The following is a 23,806-nucleotide window of genomic DNA, read 5'->3' as shown; positions in this document are numbered from 1 at the left end:
CATTGATACCAATATAAAAGATCTATTTAGAAACACGGTTGGGGAAGATGGCACTAACACAACGTCTGATAACATGGGTTCTGTTCCCTTGCCTCAGCTGAACAAACTATCTACTGTGCTGTCTTAAGCGAGTCACTGTAAGTTCTTGTGCATCAGGCCCACATCTATAAAAAAAAAAAAAACCTAAATTTTTCTATAAAATGAGTCTGAAATCTCAGAGTTGAGATCTCAGGTTGAGAGGCATTCAGTGAAAACTAAAGCACAGTTATTAGTCATATGCTACCTCTCATCCTGTTTCTGAGGCCCCCTAGAGACATACAGAAGCATTCATGATCCCTGGTCCTCATGGGGCACTTGAACCACCCCAACATCTGTTGGAGGGACAGCACAGTGGGGCAGAGGACATCCAGGGGGCATTGCACTGATAGAATCCAGGAGGAATGCACTGATGATGACTTCCTTCTCCAAGTGACAAAGGAGACAACAAGGAGAGATGCTGTGCTGCACCTCATTCTCACTAACAAGAAGCACAAGTCCAGGGGACCTGGTGAGATGCATCTGCAGGTCCTGAGGGAACTAGCAGGTGAATCTGCTAGGCCACTGTCCACCACGTTTGAGAAGTCAGGGCTGAAGAGGGGAGGGGAAACATAACCCACGTTTAAAAAAAAAAATAATAAAAAATAAGGAAGACCCAGGAAATTACAGGCCAGTCACGCTCACCTCTGTGCCTGGCAAGATCATGGAGCAGATCCTTCTAGAAACTGTGCTAAGGCACACAGAAAATAAGGAGGTGACTGGTCATAGCCAACACGTCTTCACTAAGGGTGGCTTATGCCTGACAGATTTGGTGGCCTTCTCTGATGGGGTTACAGCACTGGTGGATAGGAGAAGAGAAACTGACATAATCTACCTGGACTTGTGCAAAGCATCTGATGCCGTCCCCCATTATATCCTTGTCTCTGAATTGGAGAAACATGGATGTGATGATGGATGGATGGATGGTGGGTAAGGAATTGGCTGGATGGTTGCAATCAAAGAGTTGCCACCAATGGCTCAATGTCCAGCTGGAGATCAGTAACAAGCTGTGTTCCTCAGGAGTCAGCACTGGGACAGGCACTGTTTAACATCTTTGTCAGTGACAGGGACAGTGGGATTGAGTGCAAGTTTGCTGACGATACCAAATTGCGTGGTACAGTTGACACGCTGGAGGGAAGAGATGTCATTCAGAGGGACCTGGACAGGCTTGAGAGGTAGGCCCATGCAAACCTCGTGAGGTTCAACAAGGCCAAGTGCAAGGTCCTGCACCTGGGCTGGGGCAATCCCAAGTATCCTAAATACAAAGAGAAAAGAAGTTGTGGATGCCCTAACCCCAGGACCCCATCCCACGAGGTGTTCATGGCAGGGGAGTTGGAACTAGATGACCTTCCACCCCAGGCTGTTCAATGATTCTACAGTTGTGTGATTCTACAAGTAAAGGCTGGGGGACAAATGGGTTGAGAGCAGCCCTGAAGTAGAGAACTTGGGGGTACTGGTCAATGAAAAACTGAACGTGAGCTGGCAATGTGAGTTTGCAGCCCAGAAAGCCAACAATAACCCAGGCTGCACGAAACGTGTGACCAACAGGTCAAAGGAGGTGTTGCTCCCCACCTGCTCTGCTCTCGTGAGACCCCACCTAGAGCACTGCGTTCAGCTCTGGGGCCCTCAGCACAAGAAGGGAAGGGACCTTTTAGAGTGAGTCCAGAGAAATCCAGAGGACACACAAGAAGATGATTAGAGGATTGGTGCACATCTTTTATGAAGACAGGCAGAGAGAATCGGGGTTGTTCAGCCTGGAGAAGAGAAGGCTCCAGGGAGACCTTACAGACACCTTGCAGCGCCTAAAGGGGGCCTACAGGAAAGCTTGGGAAGGACTCTTTGTCAGGGGGTGTTGTGATAGGACAAGGGACAATGGTTTTAAACTAAAAGAGGGCAGATTTAGATTAGATGTTAAAAAGAAAGTCTTCACTCAGAGGGTGGTGAAGCACTGGCACAGGTTGCCCAGAGAAGCTGTGGATGCCCCATCCCTGGAGGTGCTCAAGGCCAGGCTGGATGGGGCTTTGGGCAGCCTGGTCTGGTGGGAGGTGTCCCTGCCCATGGCAGGGGGCTGGAATTAGATGATCTTTATGGTCCTTTCCAACCTGAAACAATCTACAATTCTTTCAGACATCAAGTTTGTATGACACACTGAACTACCACTGCTACTTAAGAAAAGACCTGGAAATTACAGGAGTGCATATGTCTCAGAATCATGTTTTGAAACTTAGTTATCTTTTCTCATCATTAACCTGTCACCCATACAAAAACAAGACAAAGCATACAAAAATCAAGCTACTTGTGTGATTACTAAGAATACTTAAAAAGAGTATTTCCCATCAAATGTTATAGACAGAATACATCTGCAGTGATTTATCACATTTTAAATGAGTATAATGAACATACTGTAGATCTGATTATTTTCATGAATTTGACTACATGCATACTACCAAAAAAATCTTTTAAACATTGTAACTACTATTTTATGAATCCTTCATAAACTACATTTATGTTGCAAAATTTATCAGTATAGTTACATATTATTTATTTTCATCACATTTTTCAAAATTAAGATTTTCAGGTAAAATCTGGACAGTACAAAGATATAGACAAGCTACTTTTTTTTTTTTTTTTTTTTAATAAAAGTGTATTAGCTTCTTATAAATGCTCTCTGCAAGTGTTCTTCCTTCCAGCATTTTAATATTGCTCATTAACATTTAAAGAAATGCAAAAAATGTCAGATTACAGATAAGATGATATAAACATAGAAATACTCTATTTTAAAAAATTAAACATGCATAGTACATAAAAAAAAAGCTGGACTGATAAGGCTGAAGACTGAACTCAAACACCAAGCCAGAGGACAGAAAGCTGCAAAGAGCATTGCCCAGTATTGCTTCCTATGCCTTAACTTCTGCATCTGTCTTTCTCTAATCTCAGGCTGCGTTTTTTCCAAGCAACAGCCATATGAACCTTTGTGTGTAAAATACAAGAAACCATTATGGATAATTACTCCAAGTTTTTAAGGAACAATAACAGCATACAATAGCAATAAAGTTTTCCCCTGACTACTTCGTGAATGCATCCCAGGCACAACCTGGGATGAAGTTCCACATGAAAGAATTTGATGGAGAAGAAATTAAAACCACAGATTTTGAAGGACCTGACGACTTAGTTCCTTCATTAAAAACTTTTCAAACTATTTCTGATACTTTAATACTCCATACCCAAAGCAAGGATGTACCTGGGCTGGAATTCCTTAAGTCCTTTACAGACAGAATGAAACATGAATAGACAGACTGTGTTCTAGGAAAGCCTGTGACAAAGTCATTCAGTTGCCCTCCCCTCCTATCCTCTATCTAACACATAGAGGATAACCCTGCCTGCCTGATCTCTGCACATGTCCGCATCCTTCACGGCTTCCCTTCTTTACACCCTGGTGAAAACGCACTGTCGGGTGTCCAAGCACTGGTTGCCTCCAATTTGTGAAATCAATTTTGCAAAAAGTATAATTAATGCAATTCTTATAAGAAGTATTTTTATTTCTAAATGTGTTTTCTAACTGTAGTAATCAGATTATTCCCATCTACTGCTGGTTAAAACCATGCACAGACTGCAAATGTGAAAGGACTGACTAATTCTCCCTCTGGGTGTCAAGGAATTGGTAGTAGAAACAGGAGGGATTACTTTCAGCTAAGCAATTACGTTTCTCTTGCAAAATGTAGGGTATTCAGCTCGTGAGTGAGACACCGTGTCATTCAATCTGTTTTGACATGCTTAACAGATGCTAGAAGCAAGAAAAGAACTTAGGAACCATCAGTGCTCCATAAACAACATAATGCATATCCTGGGGGTGTCCCCCTTAATTTAATAGTGTCATTTTTGCCTCTGTGCAATGCTCTGTTTGGGCTTACTACTTTGGTATTACTGCTCCAGGAGAATTTAGATTTTAACAATATTTTTAAGGTCTGTCATTTCAAAGCCTGAAGGAGTTGGTACAATCATAGCAGGTTGGTCTTCAGTTTCTTTGAAAATAAGCAGCAAGTCTTTGTAGATGTGTATGATAAACTGCTCCCCACACCTACATTACCATCAGATACTAAATTCACCAAGCAGAATAAAGCTGCTTTTGCAGCCTTTTGGAACTTCCTAGTTGAGAAGACTGTTTAAGGTGGAAGAATTGTTACTGATCATGGAAAAAAACAATGGACTGAAAATCCCAGCATGGTTATTCCATCTTTGTATACCCCAAAACTGTTTATCAGCACTTTCGCAGTAACAGAGAATATTCTGTCCTCTGTCATACACCGTCAACTTCAGTTAGAATGCAGCAAAGGCAAATGTAAGCTTTTGGAACATGACAATGTTTTTAATGAGTTAACAAAAAGTTTCCAATGTGAAGAGCTTTTCTAATGAGGAAGTATTTAGAATAACTTCTGTAATATGTTTTTTTCTGAAGTTCTGAGCAATAAACGAAACTGAATGAATACAGGATTGCAGAAAAGCGGTTCCCTCTTTAGGAAATCTTTTCTGGATAATCATGCCACTATTAAAAGTTTAAAAGAGAGAAGGGTAAAAAAAAATGCTATTCTACTTGTATTACAGAACTATAAATAATATTTCCATTTCCACTGGCAGGCAATAAAACAACAAAATCTTGAAAACCAAACACAAACCTGAAGATGTTGTGAAGACATAGGTAAGTCATACAAAATTCAACACGGGACCACCTGTTCTAGTGGTAAGTCACAGAACCCACAAGAGTGAGAATATTTAAGCTGTAAAAGGCAAACCAAATAAAAAAGTAACCTGTGGTTTATAAAAGGTAACCTGCAGTATACTCTGGAAAGTTTTGTTGAGACAGTTTCTTACCAAATACAGCTGAAAACATTGAGAGCCCAGGCAGGACGTATTAATCAAGTAGTGTATTCTGAACTGGTAAACTATAAAACAAATATTACCTACTTTTTTTTTTTTTTTTTTTTTTTGATTTTAAAACTAGAGGACAACTCAGCAAATGAGAAACACAGAAACAACTTCATCTTACCAACTGGTTAATTTTTTCCCTCTCAGATGATCATTTTTGGCCAAGCTATATAAAATTTTCAATACAAACGTTTTAGCAATTTTTATTGTTTCTTACTGTTTATATTTATAAACATCTAGTGATTTTTTTTTAAATAAACATCCCATGATTTTGCCAAGTTCACAGTCAGTTAATACTTAAGTTGGTCCTTGCCCAAACACTGCTGCCGGCAAGCAGTATGTATTGTTTTTCAGTGTATAAAAATGCTGAGTGGAAATGTTGTGTTGCAGGTTTCCAAAAAATCCTAGTTTTCTTTTTAAATTTTCTTAATATTTTAAGGTTTGTCAAGTTCTTTGAGTTCTTCAAAAGCCTTTTTAAATGCAAAAAAAAGTTTTACTAGCAAATAATATATGTTGAAATATATGTTTAGAAACACAGAAACTTAGTAAGTATACCAAATAAATTCTGACACAAAGCATAGAAAAACTAGTTAATTTCATTTCAGAATTTGTATTGATTCCAGATGGATAGCCTTGTATCCTTTACCCCACGTTCTGATTCTTCTGGCTCATGCCAATGCCCTAAGCATTCCTACATGTCCCTTGAAACAGCCAAAAGAATAGGACAGTTTTGATTATCCATCATTCCATTAATAATGGAGCCAGATGTTATCTGGCCATGGCACAGATCATCTTCTCAGCAGCACTAATCTTCATCCCCTCAGCTATGAGGGTAACACTGCCTGAACTCATGTGAAATTAAAATAACTCTCTCCATTTTTTTCAGCATTGTAAAAAAAAAAAAAAAAGTCAGTTCACTGCCTCAACTCTCCTTATTGATGAGCAGAACATCCAAAGAATTATCACCTCAGAATTCACGACAGTGGGAAATGACCACAGATCATAAACCAGATGCACTAACCAAACTGAAGAAATCCAGTTACTCTAAATTAATAGTCATTGTTCTGAGTGACCTGAAGTTCACTTGAATTAAAATGGAAACCCTCAGCTGCACTTAATGATTTCATTAACACATGGTAAAAACCAACAACGGTAAGAATAAAAGCAGGTACAGTATTTTGTTAGGATGGACATCGAAGACTACTGCTAGGTTCTTACTCTGGATAACAGTGAAGTGCCCTGTCCCTGTCAAATAGTACACATGGAGGGCTTTTTTACCAATACTCTTTGCACTAGAATGGAAGACCATTTCAACAGAAAAATGGAAGAGGGAATGAATAGCCACGAGCTCAAATGGCAGACACATTAGATTATTTAAGACTCTGAAGAGATTCCTGAAATCCTAAGTATTCCTATCCAGCTCTTCAAGAATTTGTATTTTTGAGAGGGAAGGAGGTTCAGGTCGGAAATGAGGAGAAATTTCTTCTCAGAAAGAGCAGTCAGGCACTGGAACTGTTTGCCCAGGGACGTGGTGGAGTCACCGTCCCTGGGCGTGTTCAAGGGAAGGTTGGACGTGGTGCTTGGGTTTAGCGGGTGACACTGGTGGTAGGGGGATGGTTGGACCAGATGATCTTGGAGATTTTTTCCAACCTTAATGATTCCATGATCAGTGATCCTGAGTAACTGGAAAAAAAGTGACAAAAGATGGACGCTAGAGGAGGTGCAGTATGGATCCATGGGAAGTTACTTTCATTTTACTGATAGGACCAACAGAGAGGGCCTTGAAAATAGTACCTTATAGGAAAAGTGTACTTTCAGCTCTTGATTGCAGAGGTTTTACTCAACAGCAGGAAAGACCACTAAGAGCACGAGTTGCTAGGGTGCTGCCCCCCAGACCACTTATTACCCACCAAAACTTTTATATTTTTTATATAAAAGTCCCAAATGGTATTCTTTGGCTTGTTCATACTACTAGCCATAGAAATAGAGTTGCTATTTGTTTTGTTTTGCAGTCCCACAGCCTGACATCCTATCCATTGAGTTTCTAAAGATTTGGTCATTGGAAGAAACCTTCTTATAAGCACATACTACAACTCTGCATTATGCTCAGGACCTTCTTCAAATTAAGTGGTTAGCACGGCCTTTCAAGAAAAGTAACTCCATGGTTTTGCTAACATGCAAAACATCACACAGGAATTACATCCTGAAGACTGAATAAGTATTTTTGTTTAGCTAATAATTGTTAAGTTACAAGAATCAGTAGGCAAATGTCTACTAATAGTAACAAACTGATCAATCAGCTCAGCAGCTGGTAGCTATAACCATCTGCAAAAAAAAACAGAAAATTGCACCATCACCTTGTTACAATTTCAACACTCATCAGTAGTGGTGAGGAGATACAGAGGTGTTTGGGATGCCGTGCTCTCTCTCTCTCAAAATATTTAAAGTGCTGATAATCTGCTGATCAAAACACAACCTCCAACCAACAAACAGTAACAATAAAATGCAAATATGAAGAAGCAATAGAAATTGTACTATGTGTTCTAAGATATTTTTTGTTGTGCGTATCTAAATACAATGTAAAGTCCTGGTATCTTTATCTGTTAAGGTAAATATACTTTAACAGCAAAAATCATTTTCATGACAGCTAAATATTTAGTGTGCCAGTAAACTTTCAAATAAAATTAGAAGAAATCAATGTAAACTGAATAAATAAATGGAATTTACCTCTCTTTTTCCAGCTCTTCTAAATAACCAGTGCTTTCCCTGCTTCCATTCATAAATCCTCTTCTTGGAAACGATCCCATGGGAACAGGACTGCACTCTCCTGAACGGCTTGACACAGACCCTTCCCGGCTCCCATATGAACGCACAGACACTTTTGGCCTTAACTTGACTCCAGGGAAGTTGGTACTTTCCAAGTTCAATTCTGGATAATAAAGAGCAAATAGTTTCAGAGCTGAAGTTCATCAGTGCATTAAGGAGATCTTTTCTATCTTGATTTTGTACTTCATGAACAAATCTGTGTTTTTTGATGGAAATAGTTTAAACATTTTGCATTGGCATTCACAAAAGAACATAATGTGAACAAAGCCAATCTTGATGGTACACTTAGAGATACTTGTCCTCTGAGCAGATGGCAAAACTACTGCAGTCCTGCTCATCACAACAGTGTCCCCACACTAGTTTCCCTGCCTCCTTCCCAGAAGACTTAAGAAATGGGCCAAGTTTTGCATAAATGCCGTTGGAATTGCTCGTGGCACATTTACAGCCTCTTCCTCTGCTATCTTGTATATGCTTCACTGTCATGCAGATGACGACAAGTCTGATCACCACCAGGCCCTTAAATGTAGACCCCCTCTACAGTATTTCTGGTTCAGTAGTAAAGATAATGGACATATATTGAAAGTTACTGATTTGTACTTGCTCTGCAAGAATTATATGGGATGGTGCACGTTCCGCCCCATGATCTAGGGAAGGAGGTATCAGTTTTCAGCATGGCAGATACAATTCCAGTGATGTGGCGCAGAGAGGGTAGGACACACAAGCAAATTTGGAGAAATCATGGAACTAATCCATCATTAATTTTAAAAATTACATCTACTTTCTCTGAAATAATGAATGAAGTGGAAGTTGCATCAAATGCAATTCATATGAAGTCCTACAGTAACAGTAGAAAAAGCACAAAAGCAACTTAGAAACATGCTCCTTTTTGAAAATATGTCTTTAAAATGCTTAGCCAAAACAACTATGCATTGAGAGCATGCCTAACCACCGAAGTCAGCAGTGGAAAGAAGGTGCATTTGAGTTTGGAAATTTTACCCCCCAAAAAAAGCAATTAAGAAGCAAATCAACCCATTTAAAACGTAATTGTAGATTTACCTTTAAGTCGTTCTAGTAAGTCAATTTGTCCAGAAGATGCCATTGCCTCATCTTCAATACTTCCTTGTAGCTGTTTCAGCACCTCCTGTAAGAAATTAAACTTCATTAAGAAACCCTTACAGTAATAAACCACAAAGTAAATACACATCAACTGTCCTCAAGTTCACACTTATGTAACACCTACTGAGACACTGATGTAAACTTTATTTCACGAGACCTGTGATCAAGCGTTGTAACTTTTATTTCTGTCAAATAAATCCTATAGCATTTCCCCAAACACTGTCACAATGTAAAGTATATCCTGAATAACAGACCCTCTGGTAATGCAAGCTATTATCTTATTTAGAAGTCCTTCTCAAAGCAAATATACGTTTTATCTCTAATTTACAGATGGAGAAGTGGGAACACAAAGAAATCTGTCAAATTTCTTCACCTGTGTACCTAAAATTAGTCTCGTAAAAATGAAATTTGGGTACATGACTATAAAGTTACTACAGTATTTTGAATATCACATTAAACCTTAAAGGTATCAGTAGAAGTTAGCAGCACTGTAAACCAGCAAGGAGAGGCATAATTATTCTTACTGATACTGTTACTATTACCACCAACTCTGTCACCACCACACCCATGAGAAAAAGACAGGATTCCTTCATGGCATCATCTTATTTGGCTCTGTAGGATTCCTTCATGCAGCTAAAGCTTCAAAGCCAGTAACATACCTGCACGCTGTTGAAACCAAATGAACTATACAGCAGAAGCAACATAATTCTAATGCACAAAAAGCTTCATAATAAATGATTACTGTACTAAAGAAAGGGTCTTGTAAGCCCCCAGGTCCCTAATGCTCAGTGGCCTAAATTCAGGTAGCAAATTAAATGCAAGTTACTGAATGCCTTTTCGATTTTGTAATGATGGATACATCAATAGCAAAAATTGAAAACACTGGGAATAAATCAAAAAGCCCTTACAAGAATTTAAAATACGATTTTTCATATTATGGCATAGAAAATATTTTAAGAAGGTCAGGAAACAATAACTCTAAGTAATGAAAGGTACTCCATACTTTTCATGCAAAGACTCTACACCTAGAATTGTATTCCTATTCAAACCCAAAAACTAATGAATTTTAGATGACTTTAAAAATCTTTGTATCCCTGTTTTGCTCTTTTCTGAATTCAGCATGCCTTATCATCTACATTAATGATTCCTGCAGCTTCTACAGAAAGTTCCTTTTGAATCTATTTTACTCTGTTCAAAAGAAACAAAAGCCATCTACAAGATGACAAGATATTATTTATTTTAAACAGATATACTGAGGTTTTCTGTACTCAAACTGTTCTTCCTCACACACACACACACACACAAAAAAAAAAAAGGATTTTGAGTATTTTAGTCATTTTACTGTGTGTGGTCCTGGGAATATAATCTCCAAGCACTGCACCAAGAACAAATGGTAGCAGCACACTCATTCTGCAATCAACCATTATTTAACTACATGCCAGTACTGTAAGCAGAATAATTCTGCTTGATTCTAGATGTATGAACTAGGTCTACTCTGTTTTTTGAAAATAATTCTGAGAATTTGGAAATTGAGGCCAAATTTCCCACTTTACATACTGCCTGACTTGCCAAATCAAGACATGTGCCCACACCGGTGCACTTGTGTGAAGCCTGACTCCCAGCTGCCCCCACTGGCTGCACTTTGATTCACAAAGCAGAATGATCTCAAAAGTGTAAACTGAATTTCTTTCAGACCAAACTAAGCCAGAAGTTACTCTCAAGACTGCTAACAGGCATTCAGCCCATGGGATCAGGCTGTAACTAGTCCAAAACCAAAATGCCATGATATATATATATATTGGGGGACATATATATACTATGCACACTGGGTCCTCAATGAAATTCATCTACAAATCTGCTCTTACTGTGCTCCCTGTTAATGCAGGCATAGCCTTCAGGATCATATTTGGTGGGATAAAATCACTACTCTTGGAAAGAAATCTCCACTGTGCTTGTGCTTTTAAGTGCGTTCAAGGGTGTCCTCATTAGCCACATGGCACAGCCATTTCTATACATAACATCTGCCCTGTCAGCACAGTCAGACAAACGAGTAGTCTGGTGTTTTTCAAAGAAGGACTCCTACATTATCTGACACAAAGGCAGATAACATTTGCAGACAGCAGTCTTAGCTTAAAAGCCTGAAAGGGCAATGTGGGTATGTGGAGTGGTCTTGGGAGTTTTTCAGGCTTCTGAAAGAGCTGTCAACTCAGATAAATTTAGAAATAACTGATGAACCCTCTTCCTCTGAGAGCAGCACCTTGGTGCAGGAAAACAAGTAAACAAAAAACAACAACAACAACACAAACCTCCAACCTTTCCTCCCACTCTCTTAAAAGCCTTTTTCTCACCTCTCTGCATGCTGGTACTATAGTCCTGCCATTTCAGAGATGGTATGTTCAGGATACTTTCCTACACTATGAGTCTTCTTGCTTCAAGAGCCAGCGTGAACAGCTAAGTAGAAATATTATCACCTTCTCCTATGCCACCATGCCTGCATGGTGTCTGAGTAGCCAAGGACTGCTCTCTCTTCTTGAACATCCAGCATTGGCAACAGTTAAAATCAGCATACTGTATCACCCTTCTCAATGTTCTCTGCTGCAACTCATTAGTTTAGGTTGCCCATTTAAGTTTTACTTTTTCCCCCCCATTTTTCTTCCCTCAACAGCCCACGCATTTTTTCTATTTAGTAGGTAAAGCATTTCATCATCTGTTTTCTTTACCACCATTGCTAAGGTAACGGTGCCATTACAAGACTACTGTGTCTATTTCAAGCTCACTCACAGCACACTTTACAATCTAAACTGACACAACAGAAATGTTATGGAGGGCGATGCAGACCCCCAGTACCAGTGAAAAATGAAGGAGTGTGCTAAAATGACACATTGGGGAATTTGAGCTTTTATTTGAGTAAAGAAAGAGAGAAGTTGTCCACAATAACTGATTTGCAGGAAACATGGCAATTTAACTGTGATAACACAAATTTTTATTTATACTTACTATAACTCCAGGATTCAACACATTCCTTTCACCTGCAGTTCTCCTATTTTTTTTCTTCTAAGATTAATACAGTGTTTTGAAATAATGCTTTTCTATGAGTAATAATCTTGCATGTCTTCTGATATCATGCCTGTTAGATAGCACAACATTGTCTCTCTCTATTAAACTTGGACCACTTTACCTAAATTAATATTGCTATTTAGTTATGCAAACTTGAATACGTACACCACTATGAGTTTATGCCATTATTCTACGCAAATTCTTTACTTGATTGTGACTTCCTAATAAAATAGTTACACAAATCTATGTATATCTACAAAAAAGGCTGCAGAAGATTTTTTTCCCCTCTTCTTTTAATGAATTGAAAATTAAATTGTTATAATGGTCTCTCAAATATAACCTAGGCAGACAGGAGAAGTACATGAATGCTTTTGGAAATAAACGGCAATGTCCCTGTGACTCACCATCATTTAAAAAGGTTTCTGCCTTCATAGCCTTTCTGGACTGAGAAGGAAACTAACAATGTCTTTATGTGTGCGTTCTGTCAGTATAGTCCCAAGCTTACAACTAATTCACGGCTAATTAAATAACGAAGATCAGACCCATCAGCAAGTACCTGGAAAACTACCGAGGAGTACCTTAACAGTAAATGCACCCAACTAAGTAGTACACTTGTAAATAAAATTGCTTAAGGGTTGTAAATTTACTCAAACTCCTAATAAAAAAGGAACCACAGAGACTAAATGCTAATAATACCAAGTTTCAAATCCCAGTGAGTTAAGGTTTAAAAGTATATTTAATTTTGGAGGATTGGAAGTGTATTAAATACCTGTATCTGAAAATATCTAAGAAGATGGTAGCTGCGCTAACACATTCTGGCTTATGTATATACTTCTTTGGCAGAAGACAGAACATTTACAGGAGCCTGGTCACATCAGATAGGCTTAGTCTTCTGTAAACTATACTTGCTATTTCCCCTTGCTTTTAATAGAGTAAGCTTTACTACTTCATGCACTTTTCTAAAGGGTTTTTGTTTTCAGAGAATGCCCAAATGTATGAAAATCGTAACAAAAATTAAATACATGAAAACACTGGCAGCAGTATTCCAGTCACAGATGAGTTTCAGTTTGATAGTAAGCAAACGAGATGTTTTAAAATGTATTGGATCTTTTAAAGGTAAGCATGAGCCTGCACTGAAAAAGATTTCTACCAAAAGCTATTCTGTCGATGACTTTTTATTAAGACACTCTTCATACCAGTTCCTTCTTTTCAGGCAGTAACTATACGTGGTCCTGAATGAAGACGTTCCTGTCATCTAAACACTAGACTTCACTGTGTGTATCTTTCAGTGTTTGTAGACAAAACCTGAGTCATCTTTCAGTTTATATTTTAGGTTATGTTTACCTTGATTAGCACTATATTTCTAACACTTGAGTATAAAACCAGGCCTAATTGCACAAATACAGGCAGTGTTTATAATTTCAGACAGTAATTGAACATCTGTCTTCGTACCATACAGGATGGAATAGTACATCGTGAATGACTCCAAAATATTTTGCATTGTTTTTAAATTAGAATATTTCTGTCAGCAACTGTGCTTATGTTTTTAAATGCAATATGCTGAAAGCTTACAATACAGCTGAACTCTAATTTTAAAGTGATTTTTACAGTTCAATCCAGTGCTGCACATTGTTTCAATTATTGGTTTGAAAGGGCAGAAAAAGAGATAACATACTAAAAGCACATCCATCACTCAAATTCAACAAAAGCATTAGGTGCCAAAACAGCTGGGGAAAAAATCAGAGTGCTGTTTGCTATTCGTTTATGGAGAGCAGAACCTGAAGCTCAAGGTCTAGCATGACCCTTCACAGCTGTATCAACTCGACAGTGCCTTAATACTATCACACAGGGCAGCTGTGACACTCACAGGGTCAAGTGAGCATTACGGAAAGGTCCTTCACTCCTGTGCATTCTGGCAAATTACAATGCTGCTTAATCTAGCTCAGTGGGAGCCCTCCTCACTGGCTGAAGCGTCAGGCGATTGCTCTGGTTCCTCAACCCTATAACCGAGCCCAAGTGATCACAGCGATGGTGACAGTACTGCTGACTGAGGTCAAACACTGAAACAGATCAACTTTTAACCTTGTAGGAAGAATAAAGCGTTTCTTATGTGAAATGATGTTGTTCATTTTAATTTCAAACAATGTCACTTTTTAAAGGAAAATTATTTGCACGATGCCACCATGCTCATGAGCTGTCACTTGCTGTAACCACACACTGAAACACATTAAGATTTTAGTGCAAGTCCACTGTCAGATCAACTAAAGCATCTTATTTTATGCTCAGAAAGAACACTGTCTGAAATAATGTCAGTAACTATAAATATCACCAGCTCATTTTCACACGAATTACAGAAAAACCTTTTATTCAATTTTCCAACCAATTTGGATTCTGGAACAATCTTTTCAATTGCAAACACCGTGCTAAAAATATTAATTATTGTGAAATCAGAACAGCAAACTGAGAGACACAAATCCATGTCAATATAATGCCACTGTTCCTTCTTTATTGACAGAATTCGCTATTTCACATCTCTGCATTTCATAAAAAACTGGAACTTCCACAACTAGAAAATGGTGCAATTTTTAATTCACTTGAACTTAAGTTATTTGCAAATGTCTAACTGCATTACATGTGGAGTCACTCAAGAAAAATGTTTTCCAGAATTATCATTTGATTCAATTTGTAAAAAAACTGTTCAGCTTAAGGGATTTTCTTCCACTGACATTACCAAATGTTCAATCCACATGAACTGAAATCCTCAAGTTTACCGTTAACATTCTTTTTAGAGGATGCCTCTACACATTTCACTGTCCGGGGCATACCTCCTGTACAGTCAGTGTCGTATTTTTCCCTCCATGTTATAATTCTGATGTTACAGGCTCCTTTTCGTGCTTTATGACTGACATTAACTCTTCCCTCTTAAGAAAAGCGTGGGTGTGTGGTGCATAGGGTACAACAGAAATACCCAGAATGTGGAAAATCCATCTTAGAATACGGCAGTTACTTTGAGAATGTAGATGAAAGCTCGGGGGGGGGGGGGGGGGGGGGGGGAGAGGGGAAGCATGCTTCCTATGCTAATTATGAACAACAATCTCCCTTAAATATTTGAAAAGTTCAGCTGCTTACAAGTTTGGAAGGAAAATACTGAAATAAAATGGAAACCAATCATATGTTGTAAAGAAAATAATGAATAAATTAATACAGCATGTGGTACCGAAGCTCAGAATTTAGCACCTAGCCCACAAATAGTTGCTCAGGGTAGGAATGTTACCGCTGAATCCCTGGCTTTGCTCCCTTCTTGTTCATCAAACAAAGCACTACCAGTTACAATAGCGTCTCCATCAGATGAAATTAAAATCTTTAGAAATGTATCCTCAAAAGAGGCATTGTCAGTGTCAATGCAAGACTATTAGGAAGTGAAAGTATAGTTGCTAGCGCTCTGCTGACCTGCACCTAAGAAATAATTCTCCAGATGGACAGCCTTTATGTTCAAGGCTGTACACAGCTCATTTCACTTTCAGACTAGACCGGTGAACTATTATCATGTACAGTAACACCGATCATACAGGCAGTTAAACAAAGCAAATATTAAGGCTTCAGGGAAAGAAGTGGAAAGCTAGTATCACCACTCAAAGAGCAATGCAAGGTGCCATCATGTTCTGTCCGTTTTTACGATGCCTGCTGCGCAGAATGGGGTGAAGTAAAAAGCTAAAGAAGGTTTTCACTAAGAGCAGTGGCATATGCACACACTCTGAGCAAACACCCACTGGGCCAAGCATTTGGGAGAGGACCTGACTTAAGGTGTCAGATCCCATGCTCCTATTGTATTTCCCAACCTCCCCCTTACTAAATAGATATGAGGTTAAATACACGCACTTAAAACTACAAAGACAGCTAACTTGCAGATGAGTTTTAAAACGCTGTATTATTCTAGAATATAAAACATAATCCAGTCATACTGAAAGCAAACATTTATTTTCACTGAACCAAAATATTTGGTTGGCTGTACTGAATATGTACTGAGTTTTGAGCTCTGTCTAGGATGACACAGCGCCACGTGAGATCTGCATCTCTGAATTTGCATTGAATTCCCTCCTACCTTCTGCTCAACTTTACGGACACGGTGTTTCTGACTGTGACTGAAGTCAAACAATTTCCATGATGTAGGCTACCCAGTCACAGAGAGACCATAGCTTATGAAGGAGACACTATCAGGCTAAGAAATCCAGTTGACAGACGAGGATGCAGTTCTTGTGTTTTTAACATAGTAAGCTGAATTTTTTCTGTCAAAATACAACTTTCAAGAGAAATTCCTGACTCTACACATCATTACATGCATGAAAGTCTGCACTGAGAAACTTCAATTGCAGATATAAATTAGAAAATAACACATTATAGAATGGTGTATTTTCATCCTTATTGTAAGCATTGAGTTTGCTAACTTCAGATGATTTTTTTTTTGGTACAATACGTAAAATTGTATCATCCACCCATGGTAGGGGGGTTGGAATTACTGGCACCCTGAAGGTGACTTCCAGCCCAAACTGTGTTATGATTCTACAACCACAGTGTGTACAGACAGGCCAGCTGCAAAATACAGGTGTCATCATCTGTCTTAAAGCTCATGTTTCCTTAATGGTTAAGTGTGCAAACCCAAATAAGATGCCTTCTAACTTATTTTTTTTTTTTGGTGGTATTTTCTTTTCCGGTTTAAAGAGAGAAAAAAGTCAAAAACCTCTCTTGTGTAAATGACCATGCTTTCATTGTTTGTTTCAGTCTGAAAGCTCATTTGTGTTACAAGTGAAGAACAGACCTGGGAGTCAGATAATTTGTATCATCCCCACCACTGGAAATGGATACAAAGATGAATTTCACAGAAATGTCTTTATACTTCTGACTCATTAATTCCCTCCCAAAAATTCCTTTTCAAAAGAAAGAAGCTTACTCAAACTCCTCTTGTTCACTAATGCAGCTTGAGCTGTTCTTCAAAACACTTTTAGTTCCTTCTACATTTCCCTTTATTGTCTGCTGTAATTTATGTTTCTGCTTAAAGCTTGCCTAAAGCTGGGCCACAACAAAATTCAGTGAACTATCAAAGAAATCAAAACAAAGCTTCTACTGTGTGCTAGATGGAACATCTATCAAACCGGGCTTTTAAAAATGGAGTTAGGAGAAGAAAAACAACCTCTGTTAAGTCAACAGAGGACACAGAACCATACAAATAACTCCTAAGAGCCTAACTTTTTGTAAAAAGTACAAAAAAAAAAAAAACAAAAAAACAAAAAACAAAACAACAAAACAAACCTTTAACTTTGGCCACTTTTACCAAAATGTTGAAGAATCAGTCAGACACAATGAGGCTGATTTATTAAAGTTGGCTGGAAAATGCATGGAAACAATGCCAGGACAAAGACAGATTCAATGTCGGCACCACTTCTTGAGGTACACTACTTGCATGGCAATGAGCAAATGTCAAGCATGCTAGAAGGTTCTCATTAGCTGGTGACACACAAGCTAATTAAGGAAGGAGAATTTATGTTTAACTGCTCTAAGTGGCAAGCAAAAAAGTTTCTTTTACTCCCATCTGTATCAATGTAAACAGGATCCTTCTCTAAAAAGTTGTCAGACAAACATATACAGTCAGAACCAGGATGATGGGAAGAAAAATAAAGCACTGGAAGCGAAGGATACAGTAAGAAATGGCAACATTTCAACAGTCTCACTGAAACATTGACCTCACAGTATGATCACAATCCTTTGCAACTGCTTCATCAATTATAACAAAGCAACTGGGTCATATTGGCAACTCTACTCAAATACTCCCATCCTTCTAAAACAATCTAAGAACTCAGGTTTCCTAAAAACAACAACCACAAAGAAGCACACGACCCACAAACAAACAAAAACCCCACCACTTTCTATCATGTTATCTCAGAGCCACCTTATATAGAATTTCCGAAGTTAACTTTTCAAGCATTTTTGTCCCAATTAACATGTTAGAGTATAAATTTTCACCAAAAAATAGTAAACAAACAAACAAAAAATGTTTCTGAAATTATTTTCAAAAGTATTTTTTCCATGAACTAAACACACTGAGGATTCTGCTACTTAGGACCAGAGCTATGCAGTGGATCTGCTTAGACCTTCTCATTAAGACCTTCTATTGAGTACCTAACGACAACTGAAAAGGTTTTAAACAGAACAAAAAGCTAAGCTGTAAACCAGGATAATTAGCAAACCTTTTAATAAAAAATATTAACAATTTAAATGACTTGAAAAGACACTTCTGCTGCATTTCCTGAGGCCCCGTACAGCTCTCCCCTGCCTACTGCACCCCTTGCAGGGCAGATGTGAATTGCAGCACACGCTGTAGATTGCTACCTGCTCAGAGAAAGGGCTCTTTCCAACACCAGCCAGGTAGACTGCTCCATTTCCTACTCTCTGCTGCAGTCTCCTAGGATCTCTTCTTCAGTTACGGGCTCCCCGGCATGTTGTTGTTGTCACCTTCCCTTCCCTCTCCCCCTCCCACCATCCCTTCCCACACCCGGCCTCTGAAGGCCCTCTCCTTCATAATGCTCAGGGGCTCTAGAACAGAGGAAGATTCCTCCTCCTCCTCCTCCTCCTGGGGCTCTGCTCCAACCAGCCTTAAGAGATCGTGACCCTGCTGGGAAAAAAAGAGTGGAAGCGAAAGCAGGCACCCTCCTCACGCTGAGTCAGACCAAATGCCAACCTGTGCCAACATCCTACCTTGGCAGGAACCCAGAGCAGATACATGAACAAAAAACACATTGTTCATTCCACTCCTGTATCCCTCTTCCCAGCTGTCCTTAACTTGCAGACTTCCTGAATCTGCATCGCTGGTGGTGCTAACCCCTGATCGATTTTTGGCATCCAAACGCACTGAGTTTTATCTGGCACCCATTTCCTCAGTCACTCGATACCACAAAATCCTTCTGCAGCTCTTCACACTCAGTGCTCGATATTGCCTTACCAAAAATCATTAGTCAAACTTTTACATCTTTTTATTTTTCTTCTCCAAATAACTTGCGAATATGTTGAAAAAAAATCAAGTCACAGCAAAAATCTCACTAGGTCACTACTGGCTACAGTAAAAAAAAAACAAACAAAAAATAACCATTTATTCTATTGTTTATTTTTTTCTTTATTTTCTACCTTTAACTCACATAGCAATTGAAGAACTTTCCCAAATTTTCAAGAATCTGATGAGGGAGATCAGCAGTTTTTCCTAGGACGTTTTCTTGAAAAGTGGCATCACACCTGCCACCTTCCGTAACACTCACGCTGAGGGCATTTTAAACATGTAGCACAGATCATGATCATTGTCTGACAAGCACCAGTGGTTGCTATAACCAGGAGGACTTCAGTAAGCAGAGGATCTTGCAGTAAAATTACATACACAAATTTGATGAGCAGTGCAGATGTCTGTTTGGTGGAAGAGTCAAATTAAAAAAAAAAAAAAAGATTACCGTCAGTTTGAATTCTGTAGATTGACAGCGTGTCATTATTTGCTATCTGTTAAACATAAGGGTAAGGGAAGATATCTAAGGAAGAAAGTGAAAACATGCTGGGTAAGAAGCCCGGGAGACAGGGGTCCAGCTCTAAAGCAATACAGTCGACACAGCGTAGACTATATGGGGCAGCAGCTTTGACTAAGAAGCTCTACGTGATGAACTGCTGCGAGGAGGGAACCTACCACAGGGAAACTTTGCGATCCACGAACAAACAAGAAATGACTGGCTGACAAGCCAGTGAAGACTGTGGAAATGTTTGGTTAACTACAGTTATAAGCATCCCTATCTCATGATCACTCAGGGAAATGATTTTTCCTCTTTCCTAGGCTGTAATCCACTCTTTCTCAAAGCCAGAGGGGTTACGCCTCAGTCCTCCAGTTGCCGAAAACCAGGGGATGGCACAGGTTGCACCTTACTGTTGACAGTTCAGTGATTTCATATGTGAATTACTTCAAAACACTTGAGTGAATATCAAATATTTCTGACATTTCACTGTACCTTTTATCCCTTCATGCTAAAAGTTTTTTCTATTATTGACAATAAATTTTCAGACACAACCCCTGAGATGCTCTCTGTGTATCAGGGAAGTATCTCTAAGCTCCTTATGTGCAATTACTGTGGAAATATTACTACACTGCTTTTAGTTATCAAGCAACTACAACCCACTCTATTATACTTGTCCCAATCTCTTTGTGAAAGTATCAGATGCCTCATCACACCTGGAGATCAGATTTCCAGTGACTGCTCTGGAAATAAAGCTAGTATTCCAGTCCGTGACAGAACGCACACAGACACAGCTACGGCACTAACACTTAAGATTCAAATACAAGCATTTCACAGTCACACTGCAGTTTGCTTACTACCCTTGCTTACCAGCCTATTCACTAACAGGAATTCCAGATCAAATACATCTATTCTAATGTGTTTCTCTTCCATGTACTGAATATTTTACTTTCATATCTTAACATTATTCTTCAATTTTTTTATTGCTGTATGCCTTGCTGAAATACTTTACTCTGTGATGTCAACTATAAATCTTTTCTCCAAAGATAAAAGAAGAAAAAGGGGAAAAGTGAGATGAAGCAACAAATACTTTCCTTTCAGAAAGTGATGGGAAAGACCTGTTTATCTGACACAGTAGTAAAATATACAATTTCAGGTACTTTGTAGTAAAAACTGCTGATAGATTACTGAAGATGGGATCCATTAATTGTATGTATCCACCGTTAACCTGACTAAGCTTATGTATAGGAAGATACATACCATGTATGCATACAACATGTGACAAGATTTGTAAGCAGTATGTTTCAGGGATTTCTGTCAGGCTTCAAATGTGACAGGCTTCAAATTCTGATTTGCAAGCACATGGATTATCACGATACATTGAAATGGATTCCCATGCCAGAAACAGAAAAACCTCTTGGCATCTTCTGTGCTTTACAATGAGGATCACTAAACACTGCCGATCAGAGGGACAACTGATCAGAATAAAGTAGGTTCTCATGGTTAAGTATCAAGAAACAGTGGCTAAGCAGGAGATAGTCTGACCATTAAATGAGGAAGGTGAATTAAAAAAAATGCAATCACCTGTTTAGGTAATCAGGAAAGCATTAGATAAAAGCATTTACATATTCTGGAAGAGGCTCTCTCTGGGCAGACATTTTGAACCAAACCTTAAAATGTGCATATGAGGAATGAAGAGTGTCAATAACATTTAAATTTTTATGTTTCTGCAAGTGTAAACTTTTCTAAAAAAGGATGCGATTCAGTCACTGGTATTCTTGGTGTAAGAAATCAGCATTATTTGTTGTTGCTGTCATTTGAACTCTTAAGGCAAAATCCCACTTCCACACGTTAACGAGGAGTTCATAAGCAAAAAGTGTAACAGTGTCAAAACACTGCTAGTGAGCTTGCTCCTGAAACACTCTGAACATCCATCTCCAGTTTTCATAAACAAACTTCAAGCTGGAAGCAGTGCATTTTTAAAATTCCATCTTTTTCATGAAACAACCAAGCTACTGTAACTCTTCTCTTAAGTTGCCATCTTGCTAGTGAGTCTGCTATTCCTGCTAAAGATCTGTTTGTTCATCTCTTTAAATAGTCACAAAAAGAACGGTGGGAAGTTGTATTTGCAGAGAAAATAAAATGCAAGTTATTTTTTTTTTTTACATAAAATCACACTCAGTTCCTCTAAGGAATAAGCTTTCCCATATTCTCACAAATTTAGCATGACCGCTGCAAATGGAACAGGCACCATGGCATCTTGTATAGCACACCTCTGACCTTTAATTCAGAGGATTTAAGTATTAATTAATCAACTGCACAAAGTATACAAAAACCTAAAATAAATCTGATATATTATATTGGCTTGAAGTGTCTTCTGCAGCTACTTTTCAGTTATCTAAACACTGTACAAACATACTCAAAATCAAAATTCTCAAAATATCAGCACTATTTTTTTAATTCAAAATCTGTTCCAATCCAACAATATCAACGATTATGAGGTTTACTACTCTGCTAATTTGCAGAAAAAAAAAATACTTTCCATGTCAAAAAGAAGCCACACTTTGGACCCACACTGAACATCACAGTAACTAGCTCTCTAGTTTGTCTTTAAAATCTGAATTCTATAAACAAACAAATAAAACAACAAAACAAACAAAACAGAAAATCATTAATACTAAAATATTTATATGAAGGCAACCATCTGCCAAAAAAATCAAAAAAAAATGTAAAAAGTATGAAAAATGTGTTTCATGAACATGAAAAGAAAAAAAGATTCCATAGAAGTTTAACCATTGCTTTGTTTCTTTACAGTGCAGTTTCAGCTACTTAGAACTCTTCTAAAAATAATCAGGATATCTGAATGTATTTTGTATTGATACATGGAGACAGTATAGAGGACATTAAATGAGCTGGAAAATAATATGGAAAATGTAACTGTAAATGTGCTATATAAACACAAAAGGGAAGACATTGTGCTCACAGAGCAGTGCACATAATAAAGTTGGCGTCTTTCTCACACAAGACAACACACAATTATTATTTTACAATTAAATCCAAGCAGAGACAGAGCAAGCATGGAAATCAAACATAACATAAGTTATTCTTTTGCTAGCTTTTAAGTATCTGAGATTAAATTAAAAGTAACCATGTCCACACAGATCTTGTATGGGGAAAGATATTGATACGAATTCAGTATCATATGAAAAAACGCACCATCCTTAACAATTGTTCCTCACATAAGCCAAGTAGGACGGTCTTCACTTGCAACGTATGTCTTAAAAATTGAGGTCTTTTTCTGACAGAGTTCTGCATTTACAGGAAAGTAGCAGTAGAGCTGATGCTGAACTGCTTTTTGTCTCTTCAAAAAATTTACAGCCTTTGAGTTCAAATCTGCTAGTCCATTTTTTCCTAAATTTGTCCATAGTCTGTGTTTTATGTGGTTATGCTTACTATCTACACCTACACACTTAAACTGTTCTTTTATGTTTATGGGCCAACATCATTAATTCATTGACCATCAAACTCCAACTGCATATTTGTTTATTTGGAGAGAACATTTTATCACACAGAACTGCTGTATTTCATCTGACAGTAAGCCAACAGTAACGACTGAATTTCCCAAGTTAGTCATAATACTCTGAGGGATTTCTTTTGTTTGAACAGTTAATCTCTAAGACAACACAAATTAAAAAAGAAAGTGTACACTGTTTTATAAGTCATTTTGGCACCCTGATAGCATTCATCTTTGTTTACCCCTCACTTCCTCTTTTGGTCAGCAAAGTTTTCCCTTTTAATTATGAAATTTAGCTTTAAAAATGAAGCATTCAGATGCAGACGTTGTTCTTATATAGGTCAGTAGTAGTTTACAATAAATGCATCTGCAAGATGAGCTCATGTTAAGCTTTTAATTCCAGTACGATTATCTTACATTTCAGGAATGGAGAGATTATGAAAAATGAGGTATACTTTCACAAATTTTAACACTACAACTTTCAGAATCAATTTCTTTCAAAATATTCAATATTGCCTTCAAAATTCCCCTCCCAATGATTGCCTTCCATGACTGATTAAAGAATATAAGGCAGAATGGGCAAACATACTAGCACAGTCTGAAGAAAAACTATGAAGTATTTCTACAGATCAACATGAACGGTGTAACAGCGACAACACTGCTGCACATAATGTCATGGGACCACAACTCATTTGCCCCACTGCCACTCCCTTTATCCCTTTCGTGTTTGGGACTGCACTTGGCAGGAGGAGCTGCT

General features: G+C 38.2%; 1 protein-coding gene across 4 annotated transcripts in view; it reads right to left on the bottom strand.

Annotated features, from left to right (window-relative positions):
* The window catches only part of APC (APC regulator of WNT signaling pathway), an 89,480-nt gene that overhangs the window by 35,330 nt on the left and 30,344 nt on the right, over positions 1 to 23,806 (bottom strand). For all 4 annotated transcript variants that reach the window (XM_082784224.1, XM_082784226.1, XM_082784227.1 and 1 more), the window contains exons 3-4: positions 8,881 to 8,965; positions 7,726 to 7,927 (exon numbers count right to left, since the gene is read on the bottom strand). In XM_082784224.1, coding sequence (XP_082640350.1) covers positions 7,726 to 7,927; positions 8,881 to 8,965 — 287 coding nt within the window. The remainder of the gene's footprint in view (positions 1 to 7,725; positions 7,928 to 8,880; positions 8,966 to 23,806) is intronic.

Source organism: Aythya marila, assembly GCF_965140915.1.
Source record: "Aythya marila genome assembly, chromosome: Z".
Taxonomy (NCBI): domain Eukaryota; kingdom Metazoa; phylum Chordata; class Aves; order Anseriformes; family Anatidae; genus Aythya; species Aythya marila.
This window is presented reverse-complemented; position numbering and strand designations above follow the sequence as displayed.